A 27,383-nucleotide genomic window follows, 5' to 3' on the forward strand; every position below is an offset into this window, starting at 1 on the left:
AGAATCATTATTAGAAAAAAGTGCTACTATGCCGAGAGGTCGTGGGTTCGATTCCCGGCCGGGCAGAAATTGAAATGATGAATTTTAATTTTTGTGACGGATCTGGGTGTTATAAATGTTATGTATTTACAAAAAAAAATCTAGGTATGTTTATATCCGTAGTCTAGTACCCATTGTACGAGTTGTACAACCTTTGCTTAGTTTGGGACTAGAAGCGTAGTGTAAAATGTCCAAGGATATTAATTATTTATAATATTGCAGTCGGGTTGTGTTACATTCAGCCACATAATGCGTTTAGAAGCTACCTGCTACCTTTTCATTTAAATATCATACACAATATCTTGGAAAACCTTGGGGGAGGCCTTTGTCCAGCAGTGGACGTCATTTGGCTGAAAACGAACGAACGAACACAATATCTGTGTACACAAGTGTTAAGCTCCTCATGAGCTCTTCTATAAATACGGCTACTAATATTCGCTTTGTTCAAGTGTAAAATATTCCAAGTAAGTTAATAGAAAAAATAAAACACAGCTTTGATTAATATATATTTATTGAAAAAAGTAAACATCAAAAAGATTTTTCGATGTAAAATTAAAAAAGAAATGTGTAGTGCTGTTTTTGCATAGTCATGGTTGATGTCTGTTGTGTTGTTGTGCTGACAGTCGCCGTGTAGGCCCAATCAATTATGTATTTACAGTTCTAGCTATATTTATTTACAAAGTAGTACAGTCGGCCAGTTGTTGGGTTCTTCGTGCACTGAGCGCAATAAATAAACATAAATCTTGTGAAAAGTACAGTCAACAGCATAATGTTCTTGGATAAAATGACTGAATGTCATCAAGGAATAACTACTACGATACGCTTGTTGCAAGTAAAATTGTGTAAAAAATGATTTGGAACTGGTTCATTTTGCCCTCTAATTTACTGGTTTTTATTTAGAGTAGATCAAAACTATGGCTCGTATTACGAAGCATAACTCGATAAAATTTCAAACGAATCTTAAAACCCGATTCAATCACGAGGATAGGTTTTGGCGTTTGATTGGATGAACTAAAGTATTTATGCCAATCACAAGACAGAAACTATGACTGACTTGACATTGAAGTCTATTGTCGAGTGTGTATAATACGGGTTTTCATAATACGAGCATAACTGATTCTTTCGACATTCATGCAGTATTTAATTACTAGCACATTGTAAAATAACATAACAAATCCAGTAAACACAATACGAGTACTACACAAGTGTGTCTAGACAAGTGGCACATTTTGATCGAATCGAAAATGGAATCTGTTGTAACTCCATGCAAAAAAGGCCTTTCGACCATCTTTCGACATTACAACTGTCACATTTTGCCACTTGTCTAGAGGGTTACGCCCTCCCTCCAAAAATTACTTTTATGTCTGTTTTCACCATCAATGAGGGTTTTCGCGTATGAAAAATCCGCCAGATGGCAATACGTAGACGCGAGGTCCAAATGCTGCATGATTGGTTATTTTTGACATGACATTGACAGATATGTCAAAATCCATCAATCGCGCAGTCAGACCCCACATCCACGTCCCGCCATCTAGCGGATATTTCATTCGCGAAAACCCTCATTGATTGATTGTGAAAACGGGCATAAGTCGTTTGCGGGCAAATAACGGGCAAAAGGCGGATTAAAATGGATGCATTAACAACGTCAAGTTAAAATAAAAATTATCATTTGTATTTACAGCGCGAAAGAATACCCAGAGAACGATGACATTTTAGTCTCATAAAGTATTAACACAGGATTCTGTAAATTTCATTAGCTTCACCATCGTAAATTGTTACAATTCATTAGTTACATGTAACAACAAATTTAATTATATATTTAATCAATTATTACGTGGAATTATAGCTAAGCATTGCAAAAAAGACTCGGGCATATTACAGAACTTATAAACGAGTAAAAATAACGAGTTTCTGTAAAAGTAGCTATTCCATTTGGTTAAGCTACTGCCGGTTTGCATTACAATATCTGAATAAAAACAGAAAACATTTAAGATTTATGTAACAGTTGGTCTGTAACAATTGCCTCATGAGAATTTATTTTATCTCACAATATTTGACAAATATGTAAATATAAAATTTTCCTAACAACATTTTAAACGATTTTATTTAAGACTAGTACAAAGTATGTAAAGGCCCAATACTAACATCAAGGTATTATAATAATGAATAGAGTTGTTTGTGTACATTACATATTACCAAAAAACCTTACACCAAATAAATGTAGACGATCAACTGTGCAGCAAACAAATGTACACTCACAGAGTAATCTACGTTCAGAGTAAGTATATTAATCATAAGACCTTCGTGTACAACGCCACCGACAACGGACATGCATTTTTAGAGTGCTTCATTTACCATTCACCTTACAATACTTTGTATAGTGCAGTTACAAAATGTTATTCAGATTCAAAGCTGCAATTTCAAATTATGTACATCGTTTGCAAATGATTTTTGCAACTGACTGTACAAAAAAGAAGCTCTCGATAGAGGAAATTTCAAATGCCGTAAGGGTCGAATAAAATACGATAAGTTTTTGTCCCGTACGGCGTTTCAAACTTCGACCGTCGTTTATATTTACAAAGATAAATATGTATAAGTGTACAAATGTTTAAACTGTTATTTTGTACATCAAATTCAATGACATGGAGTACATAAAAATATTTCATCTGCAGATAAAAATCATTGAGAATGTGCGCAACTTTTTTATAAATATTTATACAATATTGCTTTAGATAATTTTCTATCGAGTTTAAAGGCCACAGGCGGAAGTTCTACTCGTATTATCTTCTCTGGTTACCTGTCATTCCTGCTTTTCCATCTTCATAGCTATACTAGTGTTATTCTGTTCGATTTCTATTATTTATAAAAAAATACCAACTCTTTACATGATCGCAACACAAAATGTCTTCTCCTACCTATGTAAGTATATGTTTTATCTATAATTTTCTAACAATATGTATTTTAATTAGGATGATAATACAGGCCTACTCTTGTATACGTCTACCAGTTCTTGAGTTGATTTTCCTTTGCTCAGTTTTCTTGTAAAAACTAAAGCCTGGTCCGTGAGCACGTAGAATTTTGTCCAATGACCCCAAGCTACCCATCCTTATCGCTCGCGCGTAATTATATTACTGTCGCGAGTGTCGCGACTGTGCGACAGGCGCCCGCAGTGAGTGTGCGAGCGCGACAGCAACATAATTACGCGCGAGCGATAAGGATGGGTAGCTTGGGGTCATTGGACAAAATTCTACGTGCTCACGGACCAGGCTTTAGTAGTTTATATTCTTTACTAAGACAAAATTAAATTTAAAAAATATTTTAGCCATTTTCTCTATGGGAACAACATCAAAATCTTTGATCTAAGGTTATTATTTAAAATAAAGCTTAATACTAACTGAAACAATAATGTAATAATTTTAATATTTGATAAGGAGAGGTGTGATTTTTTCTTGCAGTGGTGGACGGCCTAGCGTCTTATTCATACCTTTTATACGCATTAACAACAACTGTAGGTGACACGTATTTATTTACCTATTCCTGCATTCTCAAATATACAACAGTATAAAAAGGTGACTTATGGCACGCGGTATCTCTTTCTCGACATAGTATTTGTAAACCTCAACAATAAACCAGTTAAAATACACCGCTACCCTCAAAAGGAAATCAAAAATTACAGACGTACAAAAACAAGTTTATTCTATTAAATGCATGTTGCCGAATATATTGTACTATTTAATGACAAATCATCGCTCGCTCATGATTCAATAATAACATGTAAATATGCTAAATAAGTGAACTAATCTTGTACTCGTTTAATTTGATCAATAGACAACTATTAAAATAATTTTCACATACAATATACATTGAATATTATATAAAATTTTCATGTACGCTAACGTTTCGCGATCGCTCGACCGAACTCTGAAATCTGGGAGACGTTATAAAAATACTAATGGCAAGCATAGCATTCTAAATAGTCAATTACTCAATCTGAAAGCAGCTTGATGATGAATAGAACCGAAGTAAGCTTCAATAAGCAAAGATTCAAGCTTGCGATTGGTCAAATTACAAAATATCTGATCAACCACAGAGTCGGGTATTCGCTTTAATTTTGAGAACCTTTTCAGATCGGCCTATTCCACTTTGATCACCCATGTATAAGGTCTGGGTGATCAAAGTGGACTCCAGTTGAATTATTATTTTAGTTTCCTTTGATCACCTATAAATAAATCACAGCTCCACTGAACAGTAACATGTCCAATTGTTGTACTTACATATTTTGTTTTGTAACATTTTTGATGTTTTCTAAAAACCGCAACTAACAAATTGGACATTTATGTGACTATACAGAGGTGTAATTTATTTATAGGTGATCAAAGGAAACTAAAATAATAATTAAACTGGAGTGCACTTTGATCACCCAGATCTTATACATGGGTGATCAAAGGATACCAAACTGTCGCTGGAGTCCACTTTGATCACCTGGATGATCAATAGAATAGACCTTCAGACAGACTTCCCTCTTTCCCACTGGGCACTTTGGGCACGTGCCCAGGGCCCCGCGACCGAGGGGGCCCCAGTCTGCTCGAAAGACCCTTCTCCAGATGATAAGGGCCACCTTGATTCTTAAGACTAGGCGCAGACCACCGATTTTTAGTTAGCCGATAGTTGGGCCCGATTTTAATTTGTATGAAGAATCGGTCAAATCAAATACATGTCTGTACTGATCAACTGCCAGACGAAAAATCGATGGTCTGCGCCTAGGCTAAGTGCCCAGGGCCCCTAGTAGGTTAAAGACGGCCCTGCCTTCAGATCAGGAGCCTGCCTAGATTTTTCTAGATCATGTTTATAATGCTAGCGCCACCTATCGTCGCGTCCCCAGAAAGGAGAGTTCGAGAGTGCGGCCGCGAATCATAATATAGTGAAAGTCAAATCCTCTCAACAAGATACACTGTACAGGGATGCAGACTCGAGCAGGCGTGCGGCGACCGACCTCTCGCGGGACAGGTCTCGACTCGTTTGTGCTCGTCTTACTCTAGATCTAAAGCCGTCTCGCATGCAACTTTTATAAACCAAACTTTCGTATTCAAAGCTGTAGACGACAGCCGACAGCTTACAATAATAATGACAATACATTTATTTCCCATTGATTCGTTTCAGTCGCAGGAGAACCGGCTTTATTTGTGCATTGATTTGCAATATAATCAAAGAAATACGCTCATGAGCTTTTTGGTATACACTATTTTGTTTTACAAAACTTCACAAATGAAAATATACAATCGCAAGCCATAAAGCATTTTCACTTATGAACAAAAAATCGTATTGTACAGTTTTAATACTTTAATAAAATTAAACGGAAATTAAATTGTGAATGTTTGAATAAAAATGATATCATCAATGAAATTGAAGTATCAGTCGTATTGTGCTTATTTTATAAATTCACATTTACTTACAATTACCGAAAATTATATTGTACCGCTTTGTTTGCATGTTTAAGAAGTATTACGGAGCTGTGTCCCGCGGCGACTGGAGACTGCGGCTGGTACCAGTCCCTTCGATGTTTCTACCAGAGAAACAAAGTAACATTCCAATCCAATACTAAAAGAAAAACAAGGGAAAGCCAGGCATTGAAAAGTATTTGGAAATCATAAAGTTAATTCCGCTAACTTAGCAAGAAATTCGTCCAAGATCACATGATCTCCAATTTAACAATAATACGTGAACTTCAAGTAAGCTTATGAACGCTTTTTATTGTACTACAAATTAACTGCTGGTTCTACAAATTAAAAATATTATACAAATTATCTAAATGAAGTACGGCTGTAGCACTGCAATGCACCGCACTATTACAAGGTATAAATAAAAGCACTATCCGATTCGAAAAAGGGCGATTCTATTGCTAAAATATATGCATTTATGCATATGGGACATCGACATTTAAAAAAATATAATCACTTCCACACGGTTTATCGGTCAATATTAATGGTTTTTTTTTGTATCGATGTTGATCCTGTACAATAAATTATTGTATTTGAGTGCCAGAAACATCCCTTTTCAGATCGGAAGTTTCAAAGTTTTTTTTTATACATTTCAGCTGCATTTCATTCCCCTTGTCTATCACAAGTATACATTCCTGTAGGCCTAAGATGCGCGCCGTGAAGCAGTTATCACGCCATTTTATTGATTTTGCCCATACATTTTAACATCGATCAAAGTTATCACGGCGCGCATCTTAGAATAGGCGCACACCGTTGATTTTTAGTTCGCCGATAGTTGTGCCCGATTTTAAATTGTATAAAGAATCGGCCAAATCGAATCGGCGTAGTGTGCGCACTCCTATACATGCCCATACTGATCAACTGCCCGACTAAACTATCGGCCGACGAAAAATCAACGGTGTGCGCCTACTCTTCCTACTCTTAGGCCTACAGGTCGATGCTACTTTGTTTCTCTGAGTCGTAAGTTTCGTTTCGGAGCAATGTCACTGTCTACTGTCTGCCTCTGTTGTCCGCGCGGCGCTCAGGCGTCGGACTCGGCGCCCTTGAGCCGCAGCCGCGCGAAGTCCTCGAATATTATGTCGTCGTCCTGCTCTTGCCCGTTCTCATCTCTGTGGGGGAGAGAGATAGCACATTAGCTTATTTGCGCAATAAATATGCAAGGCTAGTATTGCATTCTAACATTTTTTTTAATTACAAATCTCAGAGCTCATATTTTCAGCGTGCCAATGAGTGCTAACGAAATGTCAAATAGTAAAAAATGGTTCTGTTTGACGAGACGGCGATCACACAGTCAGTGTTGCTGATAGTGACATCTCGCTCGCTCATCTTTGTTGCTCTATGCCGCTAGGTCTATTTAGTTATGGATTGTTTTTTTAAAGGGACGCGCGCTGGTAGCTAAGTACTATAGGCCGTATCAAGCGCTTAACGGCTATTACGGGTACTAACACATGAGCTATGATACTAATCGTCAGGGGCCAAGCCCGCCCTGGAAAAGAACCCTAGATACGCCAATACATAAGGCGCCCGATAACCCAACTAGAGGCAGGCCTGGCTCACTCCGCGCGGTACATCCGATAATTACCTACAGCGAAGCGCCCCGCCGGCGGGTATTATATCAGTCGAGTGTCACGCGCGCGCCCGTCAGGACGCTGGCGTGCGTTGTAGTATGATTATAATTCTATGATCGAAGTATTATTTAAAAATGGACATAAAGAGAAAGAAATATTGTGCGGCGTTCGGGTGTTTAAATTCGAAAAGAAATCTACCGGATTTATCTATTTTTTTCGCTTCCCAAAGATGCTGAAAGGTATGTTGGTCATGTAGGTAATCAATAATTCTTAGGATAATATAGGAACCTAACCTACCATGACTACTGTTCAGAATTCGTTCGTTCGTTTCAGCCAAATGACGTCCACTGCTATAAAGGCCTCTCCCAAGGTTTTCCATGATGAATGCATACTTACCTACATACGTACCTCATTACAAATATGTAGATTAATTATTTTTTCACTAGACAGCAACCCTAACAGCGTAAGAAGAGTTTAGAGGCACGCGATAGAAAGAGACAAAACTTGTAGGTGAATAAAATTGTAGGTACGTAGTGCTGTGCGAGCTGAATTCCACTGTATCGCGTCGTAACAAGACTCGCATTTATTTAAATCGTCTTGCGGAGTAATCCTTCTGTACCTGTACTATTACTTATTCTGTGCTAGAGGGTGTGGACCGAGGCCTACGGCGGGCTCACTCTAGTGAGCCCGGACTAAGGGTGCCACGCTTAACTAATGCAAGCGTCCGCACTGCGGCTTTTTCCCGCGTATACGTTTCGGGCGGTCTCGCGGTATGGCGGTTTACCGCTTGCGGGAAAAAACTGTAGTTCGGACTCAGCCTGGGCGGTACTGACGGGGTGCCTCCTCGTGGTGCACCCTGGGCAACGTCCGCGTGGTCTGTTCACGCGGGCGGCTAACTTCTCACCTGCGCGGCAGGTCTTGGTGGTCAGGTCACAATTGAGTGGGCCGGGGCCGGGGGCCGTCGAGGCATTTGCCCGGGCCACGATGCAGAGGACATCTTTAAAAACCGCTACAGTTGGGGGCTGGCGGGGCGTTTGCCCGGGCCCATTCTTTGGAGGGCCGCTCTCGGTACTTCTCTGATCAGCAGAGCTGACTGAGGGGTCCAGTTGTACACGGGCCGCGAGGAAAAAACCTCTTTAAAAAACCACTGGAGGAGGGGATTGTGGGTTCCCTCGAAGCCGGAGAGGCTCGCTCGTGAGCGAAACTGCGGACGAATGTCCAACTAGGACAATAGCTCGCAGCTCCGTTTCTTTGGGCTCTGGTGGAAACCGTCGGGTTTTAGTGGGTAGGCCCCGCCTTTAGTGGGTAGGCGGGGGAGTCCCACATAACCCACTGGCCGTCCCCATCGACCAGTGGGTATGCAGCATTTCCCGACGTAAAAAAAATGGGTGGTACTGACGGGTGCGGGTCGAGCTGGATGAGGTCGTGGTCGGCGGGCGCGGGGTCGGGCGCGGCGCGCGGCTCGTCGTCCGGCTTCGGGTGCATCAGGATGAACGGCAGCTCCGCGCTCAGGTCGCTGCAACATTCACAACACTATAATCCGACCGTTTTCAAGGCGAGAGCGAATACGCACTTAAAGTCGGATTCTTTAGAAATTTCCCTATATGTAAACAAATATGGCCAACTGACATTAAAACATTTATAATCTGTGCCCTAGTGAGGCGACAAAACCTCTCGTTAATCGCGGATTGAAATTATTGTAGTACTTACGTACCTACCTATAGAAAGAATTTATAATGCTTTATAAAGCAGTGCACTAAACAATTAGTAGTACATTCAATGAAGAAAAAATACATTGTTGATTAAGACCCTATTTAAATCTATTTAAATGCAATCAGTAATAAAAATGATTGAATAATTGAAATAAAATCGATTAAATTTACCGATTATTGTCTATGACTTACAGGTTACAACACTGATATGTCAGAGACAACATGGAGATAACACATAATTTTAAACTTCAAGTCAATTTGACAAGTCTCACAAATTTTCAACGTCCACATTATTTTGCTAAAATAATTTGTTTAAAGATTGATTCCAAACTTGTATAATCGTGAGAATAAAGTTGGTTTCATGGGCTTGTGAAATAATGTGTATGATATTATGAACACGTAAGTGATTATGGTGTTATTGTGTGCACAAGTGTTTGTTTACATTTGAGGAAATTTCTAAAGAATTTAGGTATAGGCGGTTTTAGAATCACGCTGACAGCTCGCTGATCGTCGGCGCTGACATATCAATATGTATGTAATGAGGGCTATCGTTTTAGCGCTCACCAGTTAGCGCCACTGTAGAGTAAGGTCCTGTCACTTGCTAGTAGCGAAGACAGTGGCACCAACTTGTGAGCGCTAAAGTGGTAGGAGGACTATCGCATTTGCACTTATCAAGATGGCGCCACTGTAGAGTAAGGTCTTGACAATCGCCAGGGGTGCCAACTGTTAAGTATAAAAACGATAGCCCTTATTAAAGGGAACGTTCCTGAGTGACGCTGATCGCTCGGCGCCGACGCTTCATACATTTCGGCTGTCAGCGCTGACGGTCAGCGTGCGTCAGCGTGACTCTAAAACCATCCTTACAGGGCAGATATGTAACATCCTAGACTGCATCTCACATAAAAATGTTTTTAAGTGCTTTTAAAAACCTACTTGCATAAATAAACGAGTTTTGACACAGGTGCGATTTCGGTCAAATACCTGCCTTGTCGTGCGTTAAAAAACAAAACAATCTATAATAATATTATAAAGCTGAAGAGTTTGTTTAGCTAACTCAGAAACTAAGGATCCGGGCGGAGCAGTAATAAAAATGTTGCGAAAAACGGAAAATTGTGTAAATAATTATTTGAATTAGGATTCGCGGGCACAACTAATTTACTAATAAGGGTCATAGCACATTTATCAACTACAAAACGTATGCCCACTGTAGGAGGAAGACAGACGAAATGGAGGATTTGACCCACACTTCCAGTGAGCTATGCTGGCTGGCGATGCCTTTTTAAACTTTATTCATACATAATTGACTTGATTAAATAATACGATACTCACCCTCCTAATGGACCGAGACAAAGTTTCACTTTCACCTTGTATTGAACTATGATACCTAGATTTTCACGTTGCGAAGGGTCAGCAATCCTGAAAAACACATCATCCAGTTATATTCAAAGCGTAATTATTTTTTTTTACAATATAAGGGCGCGTATACATAAAACGTCTAATTTTACAGGATCCTTTTTAACTGATCAGTCGCTACTGGAGGTAATATTCACAGTATTTACTTAAAGGACCGATTTTGCTTGATTTTGCTGCTCATTTTGTAGGATCAGTATTTTTTACTGGATTCGGAATACTGCTACTACTTTTGTTTGTCACCTGTCATCCGCTTTGCAATGGAGGGAAGTCGAACCTATATTTCGAACTCCTATGTTCTTCTGATTAATTTCGTTCCAAGGATCAATGACAGTTTATCTTTCCCCCGGAACAAACTTGACCTACCCTGGTTGGGTTTTTATTGGCGGTCAAGCTGTAGAATTAGATCCTGGCTACGCAGGAGTTGGGTTGGGAATAGTCCCGTTATCTGCCGGTTGATATAAATACACTCGCGAGCAAAAATATGGAATCACCCTATTTATTCCGAGCGATCATAAGAACTAAATGACTAATAGAAGTTCAATAAAAATGGTACCATTTTAAAGGTGATATTATAAGCTTAAAATTGATACCATAGATACATACAATACGTAGTCATTCAGTTCTTAAGACCGCTCGGAACACAAAGGGGTGATTCCATACTTTTGCTCGTAAGTTTAGAAGTAACGGCAGGCCTGTTCATCTCCGCGAGTTTACATCGAAAATAAAACACGCACGATGACCCACCTACAGGATACTATTCGACAAGGCCTCACATACGAGCGAACATTGACTCACGCACGTGTATTCTTGTGTGTGATGGAAGAAAATAAAGAAAATGGTGTACTAAATACTGTGCAGTATTTAATTGCCTAAATAATAATAAAAACACAGAATGTACTTTTTTAAGTTGCCTCAAGACACTAAGAGGTAAATAAGTAGTTAATATTATTCACGATAATTCATGCTAAATCATGTATTTCCTCCGCCATTTTCCGCAGTTTGGCACCTCACGTCACATCATTTTACCGAAGTCAGCCCTATAGCTTCGGCGCAGTGCCGATCACTGGTGTTTGTCAACAAAAAGGTGCTTGACTCTTGAGACAGGCTAAATTACACCATATTGTTAATGACATTGAGCATACATTTTTTTAAATACCTTCGCGAAGTAAAACTTCTGTACGTGGTACTTATTATTATTCTGTGGTAACGGTCCCGGGCTGGGTACTCACAGAGTGCTGGAGGCGAGGTTGGTGTCTTCGTGCTTGAGCTGTCCGTCGAGCGCCAGCCCCCACTTGTCCTTGTTGTTGGCGAGCAGCGGCGTCAGTGTGAACACCTTGCTCAGCGTGAAGCCTGGCCCGACGGGGCAGCCTTCCCTGTACGAATGCCACTTGTAATGAGGGCTCTCGGATTTATCCATCAACTTAATATACCCAGCGGAATAGAGCAACAAAGAACTGAGCGAGCAGATGTCACATCACTAGCAGCAACACTGTGTGATAAAAAAGATGCGTGAAATCGCATCGTCGTCGCGCGCGTCGCCGTCACGTCCAACAGAACCGTTTTTTGCAACTATTTGACAGTTCGTTAGCACTTATTGGCACGCTGAAATTTGTATAGATGACCTACGCTGAACTGTCCCACGAAACTCAATGACAGGGGGGCACTACCATCGTTCAACTATATGGTTTCCTCCAACATGGCAAAAATCGGAACCAGCGATCCGGTATTGACGGTGGCGCCCCACTGTCAATGTCATGGATAGGACAGTTCAGTATTTTGGAACTATACTCAGATTTTTTCACACACAAATGACATTCAGTGTCATCCAAAATCGGTTTCGTTTGACAGCTCGGGGTTGTTGCTATATTCCGAAGGAATATTAACTTTATGGTTGGCACTGTCACTGGTGAGTGACGGTAGAGCCTTCATATTAGAGGCTCGAGGGAGCACTGAAGTGGCGCCGGTCTTCATACAACTTCTAGAAGCGCAACAGCCACACATCTTTGTCATGGTAGTGGCACTGCAAATGCGCTTCTAGAAATTGTATGAAATCTATTGGCGCTAACTCACGCTAATTTTACGCCTCTACCTCCTTATTAATAAAAGTTACACCCTAGTTGAACTCTGGTTTAAATTGTCATTTAGTATGGAAATGTCATTTTAATCCAGTGTTCATCCCGGATGTAACTTCTTATTAATAAGGGGTTAAGAGTCACTGTATACGGAGGCGTAGCGTACGCTTGGTGCGAGTGCTATAGTTCTCTTACCGCTTCAGCGCTTACCAGTTAGCGCCGCTATTTTATCCACTTGAGTGACATTGGCTCCAACTGGTGAGTGCTGAAGCGATGGCCCTCTTTATTTATTTATTTATATTAGGAAGACCAACTTATACTTCTTCTTAGGGCTGATTTTTCAATCGTCAGATATTTTTTAACTAACGAATAACCTTGTCATTTTGACACATTTCCCATACTGAAACTGTCAATGTGCCAAACTTATTCTTCAGTTAAAAGTTATCCGACGATTGAAAAATCGGTCCTTAGTCTATTAAGTGGGCTGATCTGTTTGTTATCGAATAAGGGGAATCGATTTATGAAATGTTTGCTAAGTAGGTATAGTTAACAGGTGTTTTAAAATAATGTGGTTTGTGTGGAAAAAGAGAAAACAAATATGACACATAAAAGATGAACTAAAAATGTTAATAAAATAGGGAAAGGTTTAGAAACTCGTTATTTAAAAACGTAGGCTTATTATAAATAAATATGTAGGTATATTCACAACAAACTTATCAACAGTAGGATAAAATAAGCGATAATGGTTTTAATGGGATTAATTAGTAACAAGTTTTGCCATTGATACTGTCAAATGTCTATAATTAAAAACGGTAAAATGCAAGATAACTTGCCAGTATAGTTATTTAATTTTTAGCGTTAAGAGTCGTGGGTTCAATTCCCGCCTTAGGCAGTTCGATTTTTTCAAGTTATTTATAATTTTCAAACTTGCCAGTAGTTTTTGAGTTGAGATACCATAGAATCGATGGCTTATTTCTTTCCACTACTCAAACTCATGCGATTTAGTATGGGGAAACAAAAGATATCGACGTATGGTCGTGTAGTTTTTTATATTTCAGCACGAAAATTACCTAATATAAAGAAGTAGGGTAACTATAAAAGGGTCTTGTGGACAATTGTATGCAATCCATGCACTCACACGCAAACATTTACTTACAGCGATTGCATTTTTAAATTCTTACTGAACAGCTCAATGAAGGGGAATCTATACACTCTCTTCTTCGACATTGCCTCCCTGAATCAAAAACGATTTGTCAGCTTACAGCACCATGTCTGCGTGGGAACACGTTTCAAAGTAGGTAAAGGGAAAAATTGAAGATTAATGTTATTGCGGTTGAAATAAATAAGGAAAGGTGCAATAAATAAGTTATGTCATATAAATAATTCATGTATAAATAAAGATCATAAAATAGACTATTATGAACAAAAATAATTACTATTAAAGATGAGATAGACAGAGGCAAATGTCGGCCAGTAAACCAGTGATGCCCGTTTTCACAATCAATCCCTAAAATTTAAGTGACCCATAACACTAATTTTGTTTTCATAGGGGTCACTAAAAATTAGGGATTGATGGTGAAAACGGGTCATGAGTCTCCCGTTGTCCTAGGTGAGCGACGGAACACGACGTAATGAGACCAATGTCCAATACGTCACGTCATGTATGACACACGTCATGACACGACTACCTACGTAGGCCATTAATATACTCGTATACAACGAACTACTCGATATTTTAGCATCGGGCCGCGTTCGTCGTTCACCTATTAAGACAACGGATCGACACTATAGTCTGGGTCCGTAAGCACGTAGAATTTTGTCCAATGACCCCAAGCTACCCATCCTTATCGCTCGCGCGTAATTATGTTGCTATCGCGCTCGCACACTCACTGCGGGTGCCAGTCGCACAGTCGCGACAGCAATATAATTACGCGCGAGCGATAAGGATGGGTAGCTTGGGGTCATTGGACAAAATTCTACGTGCTCACGGACCAGGCTTTAGTTGTTACTGTTGTTAGCCGAGTGTGTCGGTATAAAGGCGCGCACTCACTCGCTCTCCGCCTCGGCGACGGTGCACTTGTACTGCGCGGTGGAGAACAGGCAGATGTCGGCGAACTGACGCACCGACACCTTGATGCGCTTCACCGACCGGTTGGAGTTGTTCGCTATGTGCACGTTCACTGCTATGTTCTCGCCGTGGTGATAAAGCTCCTAAATAAACAATATTATTTAAACATGCTGTTCCGTCTGATCTTACCTAAACATGTTATGTACTTTCGAACTGTATGTAATATCTCAGTGAGAGCGTCTCAAAAATTGCAACCATTATAACACTGTTTACTTATTTGATAGAAGGTATAAACTCGTGTGAAAGTACTTTCAAACATCAAAGACAAACACCAAAACCACTCGTCCATTATTCTTCCTATTAACCTGTTGCATGTCCTTTGGCCATACAGTTTGCAGACGGGCGTATTTTTGAGCCAATGAAATGGAGTCACGTCACGAGTAAAGCTCATAGCAGACTTATCAACTCGGAAAGGGATCAACACCGTATCGCCTTTCGCGAGCTGTCATCGCCTTTCGCGCGCTGTCAATCGCGAGGCGAGGCGTTTACGTTACGGTGCGGATAAGTGTGCGTCGCAGTATGGAGTTTCATACAAAGAAAACTGACCGCGTCGAGATGATACGGTTACGATCCCTTTCCGGGTTGATAAATGTGCGACGTCCTTTATTGTACTAAAATTGGACATTTGTCCGCGGCTCCGCAATTTCGAGACTAAACTGACCTTATCTAAGGAGGCTTCCAGGTACAGTTTGTTGGGGCTCATCATGAACTCTTTGGAGACCTCGACGGACGGCTGCTCTCCCTGCTTGCTTGGCGCGTACATAATCTTTCTGATAGCGAGCCGTACTGAATTTCTGGAAGGCAATGCAAAACATCATTAGTGTACAATGGGGTACAGACGTACAGTTGACTTCATCTGCCGTTTGGCAGTGACAGTAGTAAGACGCTTAAACGCTTTGCATTATGATCACTGGCAGGTATTTTGACATTTAAGATTTTGGACTGTAGCATGTTCAGAAAAGTAATTTAAGAACGTAAATAAAAATAAATAAAATAAAATAAAATAAATAAATAAAATAGGATCTTAACATCTTGTGACCTAGGTTGCCCGGTCCAATGACTCTTTTATCGGAAAAAGAAAAGAAAACAGGATTTTGGGACTTTGGCGGTAGAAACATTAAAGTAAATGTGAATACATATTAAAAAAACAATATGATTGTTTTTCACTTTGTCGCGGGAACATGCAAAAACGCGACACTTTGGTGTACTTTGATCACCCATGGATAAAAAGTCCACTTTGATTACCTACATGATCTTACCCATGGGTGATCAAAAGGACACCAAATTGTCGCCTGGTCACTTTGATCACCTGTGTGATCAATCTGTGCATGGGGCCCTTGGCGTATGGTTATTTTTCAGGGGGCCCCGGGACCATCTCCCTGAAGCAGCGCGAGGGTGGTGCGCTTACGGTCTTGGGCCCGGGCCCTTTCGGGTCGGGAGCCCGTGACATTTTGGCAGCACTGCCACCCTATAGTTACCCCACTGCAAAGTGGAATAGACTGCAGAAATTCGGGAGAACCCCGACAAATGTTAACAGCATTGTTGTGTTCCGGCAGTAAGAGGTAAGACAGCCAGTTCCTCCGTGGTTGAGGATTCCGGGTGAAGCTCGCTTCCACCTTCGGCCTGATCATTGATCATCACTTACCATAAGGTGAGATACAGGCCAAGAGCTTCCTCGTTGTGGATAATTTTTTTTTTCGAAGGGACGCGCGCTTGTAGCTTGAGGAGCTTTTCCAGCTTCACCGGGCAGAGTGGCGAGTACAGAAGGTACTCTAGCCGTTTGGCGATCGTCGGTCGCAGACCGACGTTCGCGATCGGGCCGTATCGAGCGCATAAGGCGCCCGATCGGTGGCGAACCCAACTAGAGGGTTGCCCACCGCGGTGTTGGACCAAAGTCCAGCCTACGGCGGGCTCACTCTAGTGGGCCCGATCGAGGGGGACTACGGACGCGGCCTGAGGGCGCCACGGTAGGCTCGGACCTCGGCTCAGGCCGTGTCCGGGGGACGGATAAGGGAGAACCGGCCCGGTACATGTCTGTGCCGTCCGAAATGGAAAGCAGGGCCTCGTACTCGCCGGCGAGTACGGTGTAACGAGCTACTGTGTTGTGGAGTAGTTGGCGTGCTTAAGGCAGTGATGTCTGTCTGTGTTAAGAAATTCGGTAATAGGATCGTCCGGGTCGTCTAGGACATGCCTAGGTCGTCGGTATTGGGCAGCGACATCTTTCTGGGGTGTATACGTGGCGGCGCTAACGATAAGAGGGTTCTTGTGGTTGATCGCTTTATCAAAGTAGCGGCGATCAACCGAGCCTACCTCTTGTGCGGCTTGTCATCCTGCGCGTCGGCCACGAACGCCTTGAGCTCGTAGTCGACACCGCACGGCTTGCCGGTGTCGCCGGGCGCCGGCTGCAGCGTGACCGACGCGGGGCAGTGCGGTGGCAGCTCGAAGTAGAACGGGTGCGCCGCCGGGCCCAGCTTGCGCACCAGCCGCTCTTGCAGTCGCGTGAGTGGCCGCTTCGATGTGTTCGTCGGTGGGTAAATCTGACGACAACGCAAACGCTCACGTTACAAGCGCAACCGGTGAATATACAGGGTGTTAGGTAATGGGTTTATAAGCCGACACTAGCCCATGTTAACATAATATGCATATAAATGGTATGAAGTCAGAAAATTAATATTATTTTAACTTTCATACAAATCTCATTTTATAAATTTAATTTTTTGACACCATTTTCCCCAATAATTCGAAATCTCAACTTTTTTTAAAAGACACTTCGTTCTTGTCTTAAATACTTAATTAATTTCAAATTACCTGTAAATTACCATTTTTGATTGCATTGTAATTGAAAAAAGTAGTTTAATTGAGTTGACAGAATAGTGACGTCACTTGCTTGTCAATACAAAATCTATGGGAGAGTCTCGTTTCGTTTTGACAGTTTGAAAAAATACGTCAATTGATTGGTGGTGTCAACACGTCTATTCTCCTTCTTTCTCTTATTTACACTTTTATGAAGATAATGTAGTACTTATTGTTATCTATACGGGTTTGCTGCAACTAGAACTTTTAGAACAATTACAAAAAGTTAATAAGTTGATAGATGCCTCAACAAGGTTGTCAGTTGGATCAATTGAAGATGATCTAGTTGTAGCAACAGGTCACTTTAAAAAAAGTTGATAAATTAAATGCTTCAACTAAGTTGTAATTTTTCTAAACTTAAGTTGCTATTCGTCAAATCGTCAATCAATTTAGCAGGAAATGGCATGTGGACTACATCAAGCATATGTAATTCATTATTACTTTAAGTTCTTCATCCTGTATTTATAATAAGTCTTCACCCTTACTATTATTATCTTATCAGTAATACAGTCTTGCAAAACATTATTAATAATTCATTGATATTTCACCTAATTGCACAGTGATTCGAGTAGAACAAGCTAGCTGGACAATATTATTTTTTTACTTTAATGGGTTTAATACACGCATTACTTACTTTTTTGTGCAATTTAAGATTAATTAGGCTTGTTATTATAATTATTATAGGTAAGTTTGAAAAAAAAAATTTTTTTTAGAAATAAAATATTTATTTCCTAAAATCAAGAAAAACAGACTTAAAAGGAAAGAAGAAACTAACTTAACAGTATAATAATAATTAGTCTTATGATGTATTAAGTGTTAAAGTATGAAATTCCCGTTTTTTATGGAGAATTTAATGAAAATCAATATTTCGATATAAACATTTTTGCGATTTTTATGGAACAAAGAATCTCAGTTTTTTTTTAATTTAGTGGGTAGACTGGGACAACATTAAGCTATCGGATATACTTTTTTTAAAATTGATACTTACCTGTAAAAAAAACATATTTTTGTAACGGGAAATAAACACCAACTTAGGACGAGCCATTTTGAAGATTTACTTTAAGTGGAAAAAAATTAACATAATTTTTTACGTGAATATAAGTCCTTTAAATAAAGTTTTAACTAAAAAGAGGATGATAATTATGGACATAGCTACCGTATAAAAGAAATTCTACACTAATTAATACTTAAGAGCCATTTCACAAAAATATTCCGCGCGAATTTAGCTACAAACTGTCAACGCAAAGACAAAAGAGTAAAAAGAACGCCGATATGGACAAAAAAATCTTGAGCCGTGACCGTATTAAGACTTGATATAAGTTATTAATTTTTAGGTAGAATAAGGTATTAAAACATGAATAATTAATATAAAATTTTAATCGAGTTTAGGTATTTAGTCTTTCAAAGATTTTTATATTTCGATTAATAAATGAAACACGTATAGGTATAATATGTAAAATATATATTATAGCCCGACCAGGAACATAAAAAGCCTCGCCATGTTGCGGAAAACTAATGGTACTAATTTCTTTTAATGGCAACAGTAACTGAAAACTTCATTGACATGTCACCTTGCATGTCAATAATAAACTGTCTATTGCTGTCAAAGTGTAAACAAACTTTATTTTAAATGTGTGCAATGGATTTGGGAATTAAATTGCTAAAAACTTTTTATAATCGTGAAAGAAAACTGGTTCACAATGTGTTAAATTATTTGTCTAAGAGAAGTACTAAGGGTTCGGACAATATTTTCATTGAATAATGTTTCCGACAAAGGTTGTCAAATTGACTGACATGTTTATCGTATAGTATAGTCCACTATGAAAATTAGCTGTGGTTTGTTTCAACTACCTATTTTAAAGATTTTTGTCACTTTGAAAGTGTTGAATTTTATGGAATTGGGAAAGAAGTACCGAGTTTGAAGCGTTCATGAGCAGACATTGCAGTTCAATATTCAAGTTCTGAATTTGATTATTGATGAATAATAAAATAAATCCTACTAGCTCGATTGATGGTTTCATTTAATTTATTTAGACCAAGTTACCTATATAATCTTTTTTCGTTAATTTATGAAAATATCAAATTAGCCCGTAATCCTGAATCCTGATACATAAAATTAGCCTATTAATTTAACACAGGTACGACTGTACTCAGTGTTGCTCTATCAAATGCAATTAACGCGCCTCTATGCCAGGGTTTTTATGTTCCTGGTCGGGCTATAAGTAAAAAATAAAGACAGTGACATAGTGAAAAAAAAATTTGCCCCCTTACAGCTCCATCATCGGACCCTGGATATCATTTAGGGACGAAGTATTCGTCAAAGCGAATCACACAAGCCCAAACTCCATAGGGTTCTATTGTTTTGTTACGGAGTTGCAATGGAGGTGGCCATTGCAACTCCTCCAGATCCATTATCAGACAGAGCTAAGAAATAAATAAATAAATAAATATTATTATTATTAAACAAATAACTAAAATAATTCATCTAACTATCTTAAATCTTACTAGTCTTACTAATATTATAAATACGAACGTTTGTGTGGATGTCTGGATGTTTGTTACTCTTTCACGCAAAAACTGCTGAACAGATTTTGATGAAACTTTACAGTACAGCAGTACTATCACTCGGGTCGGACGTTCCTATCGCAAAACCGTTGGTTCACTCAGTTCCGATACGACTCTAGTGCTGTGTGTAATAGGGATGATGACTGGGTAATGAAATCGAAATTCTGTTTAGTCCGTCGTTAGCCGTTTTATCTTTTTATTAGTATTCTTTCCATTAGTATTCTTAATAAACGTAGTCTTATCATCCTTACCGATTTCCCGCCTTTTGTATTTATCTGTGCACTAATATTACTATTTATGTATGTTTATCTAGACAATTTTATGCAGCTATTTTATTTATTTTACCAATGGTCCGTGACCCTCACTCGGCATGGGGCACACTGAAAACCAGCGCCGTGGCCTTCGTTACCGTGGGCCACGGCATATGCTGAGTGGGGTCCCGTTGCAGTGGGCATCTTGTTGGTGAATGGGTGGCACTGCTCAGTTTACTCTTGTTTTAATTTTTTTTTTCTTCTTTTATTATTATGTGCCACTGTCATGTCTATGTAATTGCCTGTATTTGTGTGATGTCCATTGTAATAAATGTATCTTTCTTTCTTTCTAATTACAGTATTGTATTGAGTTGAAATGTCGCGTGACGTCACTTTTGAGTAAAAATTCTACTCAAACGTGACGTATCGCGCCATTTCAACTCGATGTAGCACTGTTATTATTTAATAATGAAAGAAAATAAAAAATATGAGTAATATTTTCTAAATAACTGTCTGACGGACAAATAATTGAAATTTTGACATCTAGCCTATTATTCTCTACGAGTGGATTTAATTTTGCCTGAGACCTATGCCATGAACCCTGAACCAGAAGACCCTGTCGCCAGCGACAGCGACGCTTATCCATCCCTAGCATCGACCAGAATTTTATTGTGCGCATACTCTGGAGCATGCTACATACAACTGGCTGTCGAAGAAGCATAGATTTCCCTTGAGTCTACTCCCGCTACCATATGGCACTCCGCTAAAACTCGTGAGGGCGCCAACACTTGCTTTTGTATCGAAAATTAGTATGAGCAGCGCACGTAGTTGCTCTATGCAACCACGCTATTTTAAACCGTGGCCCCTAAGCATGAGATGGGAAACTGCACTCCCTTGAATTCTCTTGAATTTGATGGTGTTAGGGGAATCCTAGGAATGAATACATACCTACTTTCTAATGGAATTACCTCATCAATGTTACGTTTTCACTTGTTATTTTATTGCGATCTGTCCTTGATTTTTCAAACACGTGTCAAAATAAAAAAATAATTTAAATCAAAAACACTAAGGAATATTTAATTTTTTATTGATATCAACCTCGATGCAAGCACAGATTACAGAAACTAAAGGGAGATGTGACAAGGGGGCGGAGCCGGTGTCGCAACAATATGCCCAAAAACAGAACATATTGCTTGTGAAAGCAATAATGACAGCAGCGACGACATAATGTAAACAGTTTACATTGCTTGCATAGTACTAAAGATTATTCGAACATTAAATACTAATACCGCAGTGGATAATGAGCACATATTTTGACTTTGTGTGTGTGAATTCCTAATGCGACACTGAGTTTCGAACTCAGCGCATTACTAAGCATCTCTCTATAAAATATCTCTATGGAAGCAAGTTATCTCCAAAATAACATTCTACACCTATAGAACCTAGTCAGGTAATAATTTTAATAAAATACGAAGCACGTCATCTATCAATAGAATATAATATATTTTAGAAGTTAATAAATATGCATAAAATATAAAAACTTTAGTTAAATCATAGAATTTCTGAAAAACTAGTACTAAAATCGTACTGGAAACAAAAAAAAAATAATATGTTATTTATTAAACGTCCAATTTATTAAAGATTTTGGACTAAACTTTTTAAAAATATTTTATAGCCTACATAAAATACGAAAACATTTTGAATTCTAATCGTGAAATAATTTTTTTTCGGAGCCTATTGCCTCCAAACAAACAAATTAGTCCGTTTCAAACCACTACACCAAACGGCCGACTCGAAACAGGGACCACTCGGCATAGTATCAAATGTATTTGGTCGCCGTATAAATCACCGCTTCACGACACGAACGCACGTAAACGTCATGGCGGGAAAAGTGACACAGGTCCTGCCTTGACGGGCGCTCGCGCCATACTAATCGATGTCGGCTTGTGCATTGTAATTTATACTGATATTCACATCAATATTTTGACAAAGTGGTTACTAATATTAAAACAATAACTGTAGAAATCAATACTACAATGAATATTCTTCATTTTGGGATACTTTTATTGCAGTTATTGCTGTGTTTTTAAACTAAAAACCACGATCAAAATGTGACGTTAATCTTCAAATTTGCCAAATTATTTTTAGATTTTACTCAATAATGGTAATGAAATTCAAGAATCTATTTCATTAATGGACTACAAGAATATATGTTTGATGATTACTATATATTTTTAAGCTTATTATATGAGCATAAATAATAGATACAGGACTTTGAAATAGAGTCTGCGGCAATTTTTCCGTAAAATGGTTGTGGGAGATGGGGCACTGAGAATTAAGCAAAAGAGTTTTAGTAAATCCGTTTCATTAATGGTCAACACCAAGGATCGACCTATCTTTCGCAGTTATTAAATAATCTCTGGGTGTTGCTTAAGATAGTAATTCATGCTTCCAAAATCTTAGAAATTCGCACGAAAATGTAAAATGGCTCTTAAGAAAATATCTCAATTTCATACTTTAACCCTATCATTTACTTCACATTTCTTTCTCTTTACATTTTTCTGGACTTTCGTTTGCAGTTTTAATGACTTGCCAAGTTGCTGTGGCCAGCAGACATTTGCACTGCAGCTTCAGCAGCCGTTATTAGTTCTCAAGTACTTCTTGAGGAAATGAGGTCTAAAAGTCTTCTTCTTTTCGTCTTTTTGCTGGACTCGTCGAACTCCTTGAGTGGTCGTCCAGGTGTAGAATCTTTCGACGTGGAAGACTGAACTTTATAAACAGAAACATGTAACACTATGGCTCCGGGAATCCACTCAGTTTTGTTTTTCATGAAGCGTTCCCTGTTTTGCCGTATTTCGTCCATTGAAATGAAATTTAAATGCGACTAATGCTATTCTTCAACTCTCTTAGCGAATTTTCGTGATCCCAATACATCACATTTTGAAAATATAAATTGAAAAATCATGCTATTCTGGTCACTTTTCCAATGTTTTAACCATTCATCAAAAAACTTGATTTTTGATTAATCTGAAAAAATAAAATTGTTGTGCAAAAGTGTGCAAACTGAAACTGGTATATTTGAATACTAGAGGGTTACAGCTACAATATATATAAATTCCAGACTGGGGTCAAGTGGGGGCATACAACTTCTAGTCTTCCAAACTTAAAATTTAGAGAAAAATATAAAGGTCAACATTTCGCCATACTTTTTAAAACTATGTGCATTATTATGCACCTTATTGTATAGAAAATAAAAAGTACTTACCCTTATCTTCAAAATCCATCACACAAATATTTGGTCACCATAGTAAAAAATAATGTAAGGTGTTGTCGAAAGTCGAGCAAAATTAGGAATTTAAAATTACACTATCCTCATATCCTTACTTACCATGTTAATTACTCCCGACTAGCTAATTAACAAAGTATAAAATTGTGGAATCCTTAATAACTGGGATGTTGTTTATCGTTTTTTATAAACGATAATCAGAAATTCAACAATGACTTTTGTCCAGCTAGCTTGTTCTACACGAATCACAGTGAATTGGAACAAATATCGAAACTTTGATTGGCACATCCGGACTAAATAACAAATTGCAACGCAATAAATTATTAGACTAAATGCAATGTTATTGTTATTTTAATTATATTCATAATGCTATCACTTTTCCGCGATAAAATGTTTTAATTGTTCAAAATTATTAAACTTGCTTATTAATATTTGTGAATAAATTAATATGAATTACTGTTGAAAACTTCAGCTCAATTAAACTTTGGTTGTGAAATATAAACAAACATGTTTTGGCGCACAAAATAATTATTTATACAGGGTGTTAGGTAAATGGGTACCTATATGAGCCGACACTAGCCCATGTTAACATTATCATATAAATGGTATGGTGAAGTCAGAAAATTGATGGGTATATCCCATTTACCTAACACCCTGTATTATTGTGAAGGCTTCGAAGCAACCGCTGTCAAATAATTCCGATGCGAGAACTACTAAATCAAGGCAGTCTATGTATATTAAAAGGCTTTTGAATTAAAGGCGGCGGTTCGCGACGCGACCGTGACGGGACTCACGGGAGACCACAACCGACTTGATTTAGATATCTAACTCGTGTCTCTGCTTCGCTCGCGAATTTATTCTTTTTATACATTGTCTAAAATCAAGTAACAGTCGTGGTCCCGCTTCGGTCTCTTCGGTCGCTTGTCTCTATCGCGGCGTAAACTGCCTTAAGGTGGTGCTTCGCGTACATTGCCTAACGTCTAAAGCCCGGTCCGTGAGCACGTAGAATTTTGTCCAATGACCCCTAGCTACCCATCCTTATCGCTCGCGCGTAATTATATTGCTGTCGCGACTGTGCGACTGGCACCCGCAGTGAGTGTGCGAGCGCAATAGCAACATAATTACGCGCGAGCGATAAGGATGGGTAGCTAGGGGTCATTGGACAAAATTCTACGTGCTCACGGACCAGACTATACTACGTCTAGTAACAGTCTCCTGTCTCTGTCGCGGTGCGAACTGTCGCTTATACATTGTCTAAAGTCAAATAACGGTCGCGGGCTCCCGTTTCGGTCTCTTGTCTCGGTCGCATATCTCTGTCGCGACACACGCAAACCACAGTTACAGTCCGCGCAGTTTACACAGCGATAGAGACAAGCGATCGAAGAGACCGAGGCGGGACACCGCGACCGTTACTTGATTTATGCCGGTTTTCACCATCAATCCCTAATTTATAAGTGACCCCTATGGTAACACTTGACAGGAATTTTGTTTTCGTAGGGGTCAATTGATGGTGAAGACGGGCATTAGGTTTCTGTCTCGGTCTCGCACGCAAACTGTCGCTTATACACGTCTAGTAACGGTCTCCTGTCTCTGTCGTGGTGCGAACCGTCCCCTTTAATGCTTCAACCACATCAACGCGTGCAGATCGCCATCGCCGGCACGATCATAGGCTAATGACAGGTCGCGCGACCCATGACAGTCCACGCGACCTGTCATGATGGCGATCTGCACGCGTTGGTGTGGTTGAAGCTTTAGAAGCGAGGTCAGCGGTGTGATGACGTTTACCGTTTTCTTTGTTACCTGTTCGGCGGCCAGGTACAGGTCCTTGCGGAAGGTCAGCCCCAGCACGTCCAGGTCCTCGCGGCCGTACCTGAACGCGGCCAGCACGTGGCCGAAAACCTTCCTCTCCTTCACATACTCCGGGTCGATTAGTACCACGCCGTCTGCAATTCATATTTGACATCTGTATGTAAAAGGCAACAGGGTCAGCGCAGACCAGGTAAGGCATGGCGGGAAGACCAAGGAGAAAATAATTTAAACAAAGCCTATTTTTTATGCCCTACGGTAGAAATGATATGCCAAAGCCAAAATTAACGGTTAGCAAGCCCCGTCAAGCTGCCACGAGAGCTACTACTCCTGGTGGTGCCGCTCAATCCGTGGCATACGTCTGCGCTCATGCTTTGCAAACAGAACCACGCTTCGCCGCCCCAGATCTGCGCTGACTGAATGAGTTTTCCCAGTTTTAAAGATTTCACCCCCCTAATTTAAAAATAATAATATCTCAATGTAAATAACGTTTCGAAGGGAAACCCCATGTGAGAGAGTGAAAGCGTTCCACGATAATAATTAATTAATTAGATTCAGGTAATATTTAAGTTAAAGGGTAGGATGAATAAATTAAAAGGGAGAGATAATTCAGTTTACATAGTAACAAGCATCCATAGCAAAAGTTAAGATTTCAGCTGCCTTTTTAAGGAATCATGGTTGTACTTGTAACTTTAATGATCGAACTTCAAAGATTGTGTCAACTTTACATCGAGATAATGACAGAAATGAATAAAAAAGGTTATCATTCGTGGTATAAATTTCCCCCAATTGATCCCCCCCGGTTGTCCGCTCACCTTCCTTGATTATCGTGTAATCTTAAGACGAGAAAAGTCAAAGCCCGGGAAATTATCACCGGCGGAGACAGATGACAGGCGTTCGATAAAAAGTGGATTATGGCGGCTTAAGGCGGCCTCCGCGGAGCGTGCCCCAGAATAACGCCCGCCCTGTTTTTTCAAGGACCGTGACTATTTTCAATTGCTTATTTAAAATTATATTTCTAAGTAACATTTTTTTGGTGATTGATGAACTGTTCATTTCAAATTTAAAAGAAGAAATAATAAAAGTAGGCACTTCAAAGCTTATGGCGATAAGACCACCTAAATGGTGTATCTTTCGTGAATTTCTCTCTTTTCTTCACTGGTCTTGTGTGGTGTACAATAATAAGTGTGTTATTTTCTGTTCAGTTCACTCATAATTTGTCAACAAATTAATTAATTGCAAATAAGGCTCGTAAGGGCTGTGCACTAAAATAAGTCCTCTACCTACATAACAATAAATCTATTACAAATTAAAGTCACTATTACAGATTTTTCAATCTTTAAGTATTATAATTGATAAACTTACCAATCGGGTCTACATGTGTTATGTGGTCTACGAAGTCCCTCTTCCCTAAATATACTGTTATCTGCAAATTAAAAACAAAACTTTTATGTAACAAATTCATGTCAATTCTTCCATATAAATATTCTAGATTGAAGATAACACACAACCTATCTATAGAAACAATACAGGGTAAAATTAGATCGACAAAAACCATTTTGGACAATTCTTATAGTTGGCATTGTGTAGCTAACCTATCTATACGCCACCAAAGTTCGCGTGTGCGTGCGTGTCGAAACCATAAACGTAATGTAATTGAAAAAGTAACCGTGTAAACGGTGGTATTGTCATGAGGAAAAGTTAATTACTGCCTACCATTTTTAATTGCGGAGGTTTTTGTGGCAAAAAACAACAAATTGACTTTTTTTTGTAGGTCAGCCCAATTTGGAGATAAAAAAGAAATGTCTTCGAGAGATGCATCGACTAAGTGCACAAGTAATTTTATTTTATTTGGGTCGGGAGCGAGAAAAACCGAAATAAATTACTCACGGGTTTAATAAAAGTTTTAAAACAGGTCTATAAATTATATCACTGATAAATAAATCACGTTTTACAGGTTACTGACATTAACTGGGAAAAGAGTTTAGGCAATAGGGCCAAGTGTGCTTCCCCACGGTATGTCATAGGCAAGTGGGGGACTTAAATCGATCACGGATCTACGACTTTTTCTAACCAGGGCAAAAAATTTTAGTAGCGCCTATTTGAGATGCCTCTTAAAAGGTCGACACGCTCAAGATTTTGATGCGCGAGTCAGTTGTTTCGTACCAACTAGGTATCTGGTCAAATAATAG

The 27,383-nt window shown here is 39.3% G+C and overlaps 1 protein-coding gene across 3 annotated transcripts in view; it reads right to left on the reverse strand.

Annotated features, from left to right (window-relative positions):
* Positions 1–532: 532 nt before the first annotated feature.
* Positions 533–27,383, reverse strand: part of LOC135074046 (beta-arrestin-1) — a 105,912-nt gene continuing 79,061 nt past the window's right edge. The window contains exons 5-14 of one of the 3 annotated variants that reach the window (XM_063968358.1): positions 26,557–26,617; positions 25,186–25,328; positions 16,741–16,967; positions 15,092–15,224; positions 14,353–14,513; positions 13,459–13,536; positions 11,460–11,603; positions 10,147–10,233; positions 8,505–8,621; positions 533–6,646 (exon numbers count right to left, since the gene is read on the reverse strand). In XM_063968358.1, the coding sequence (XP_063824428.1) occupies positions 6,559–6,646; positions 8,505–8,621; positions 10,147–10,233; positions 11,460–11,603; positions 13,459–13,536; positions 14,353–14,513; positions 15,092–15,224; positions 16,741–16,967; positions 25,186–25,328; positions 26,557–26,617 (1,239 nt within the window). In that variant the 3' untranslated portion in view covers positions 533–6,558. Of the gene's footprint in view, positions 6,647–8,504; positions 8,622–10,146; positions 10,234–11,459; positions 11,604–13,458; positions 13,537–14,352; positions 14,514–15,091; positions 15,225–16,740; positions 16,968–25,170; positions 25,329–26,556; positions 26,618–27,383 lie in introns of all 3 variants that reach the window. The other 2 variants (XM_063968371.1, XM_063968363.1) reach the window with 2 other exon arrangements.

This window comes from Ostrinia nubilalis, chromosome 1, assembly GCF_963855985.1.
Source record: "Ostrinia nubilalis chromosome 1, ilOstNubi1.1, whole genome shotgun sequence".
NCBI classification, from domain to species: Eukaryota; Metazoa; Arthropoda; class Insecta; order Lepidoptera; family Crambidae; genus Ostrinia; species Ostrinia nubilalis.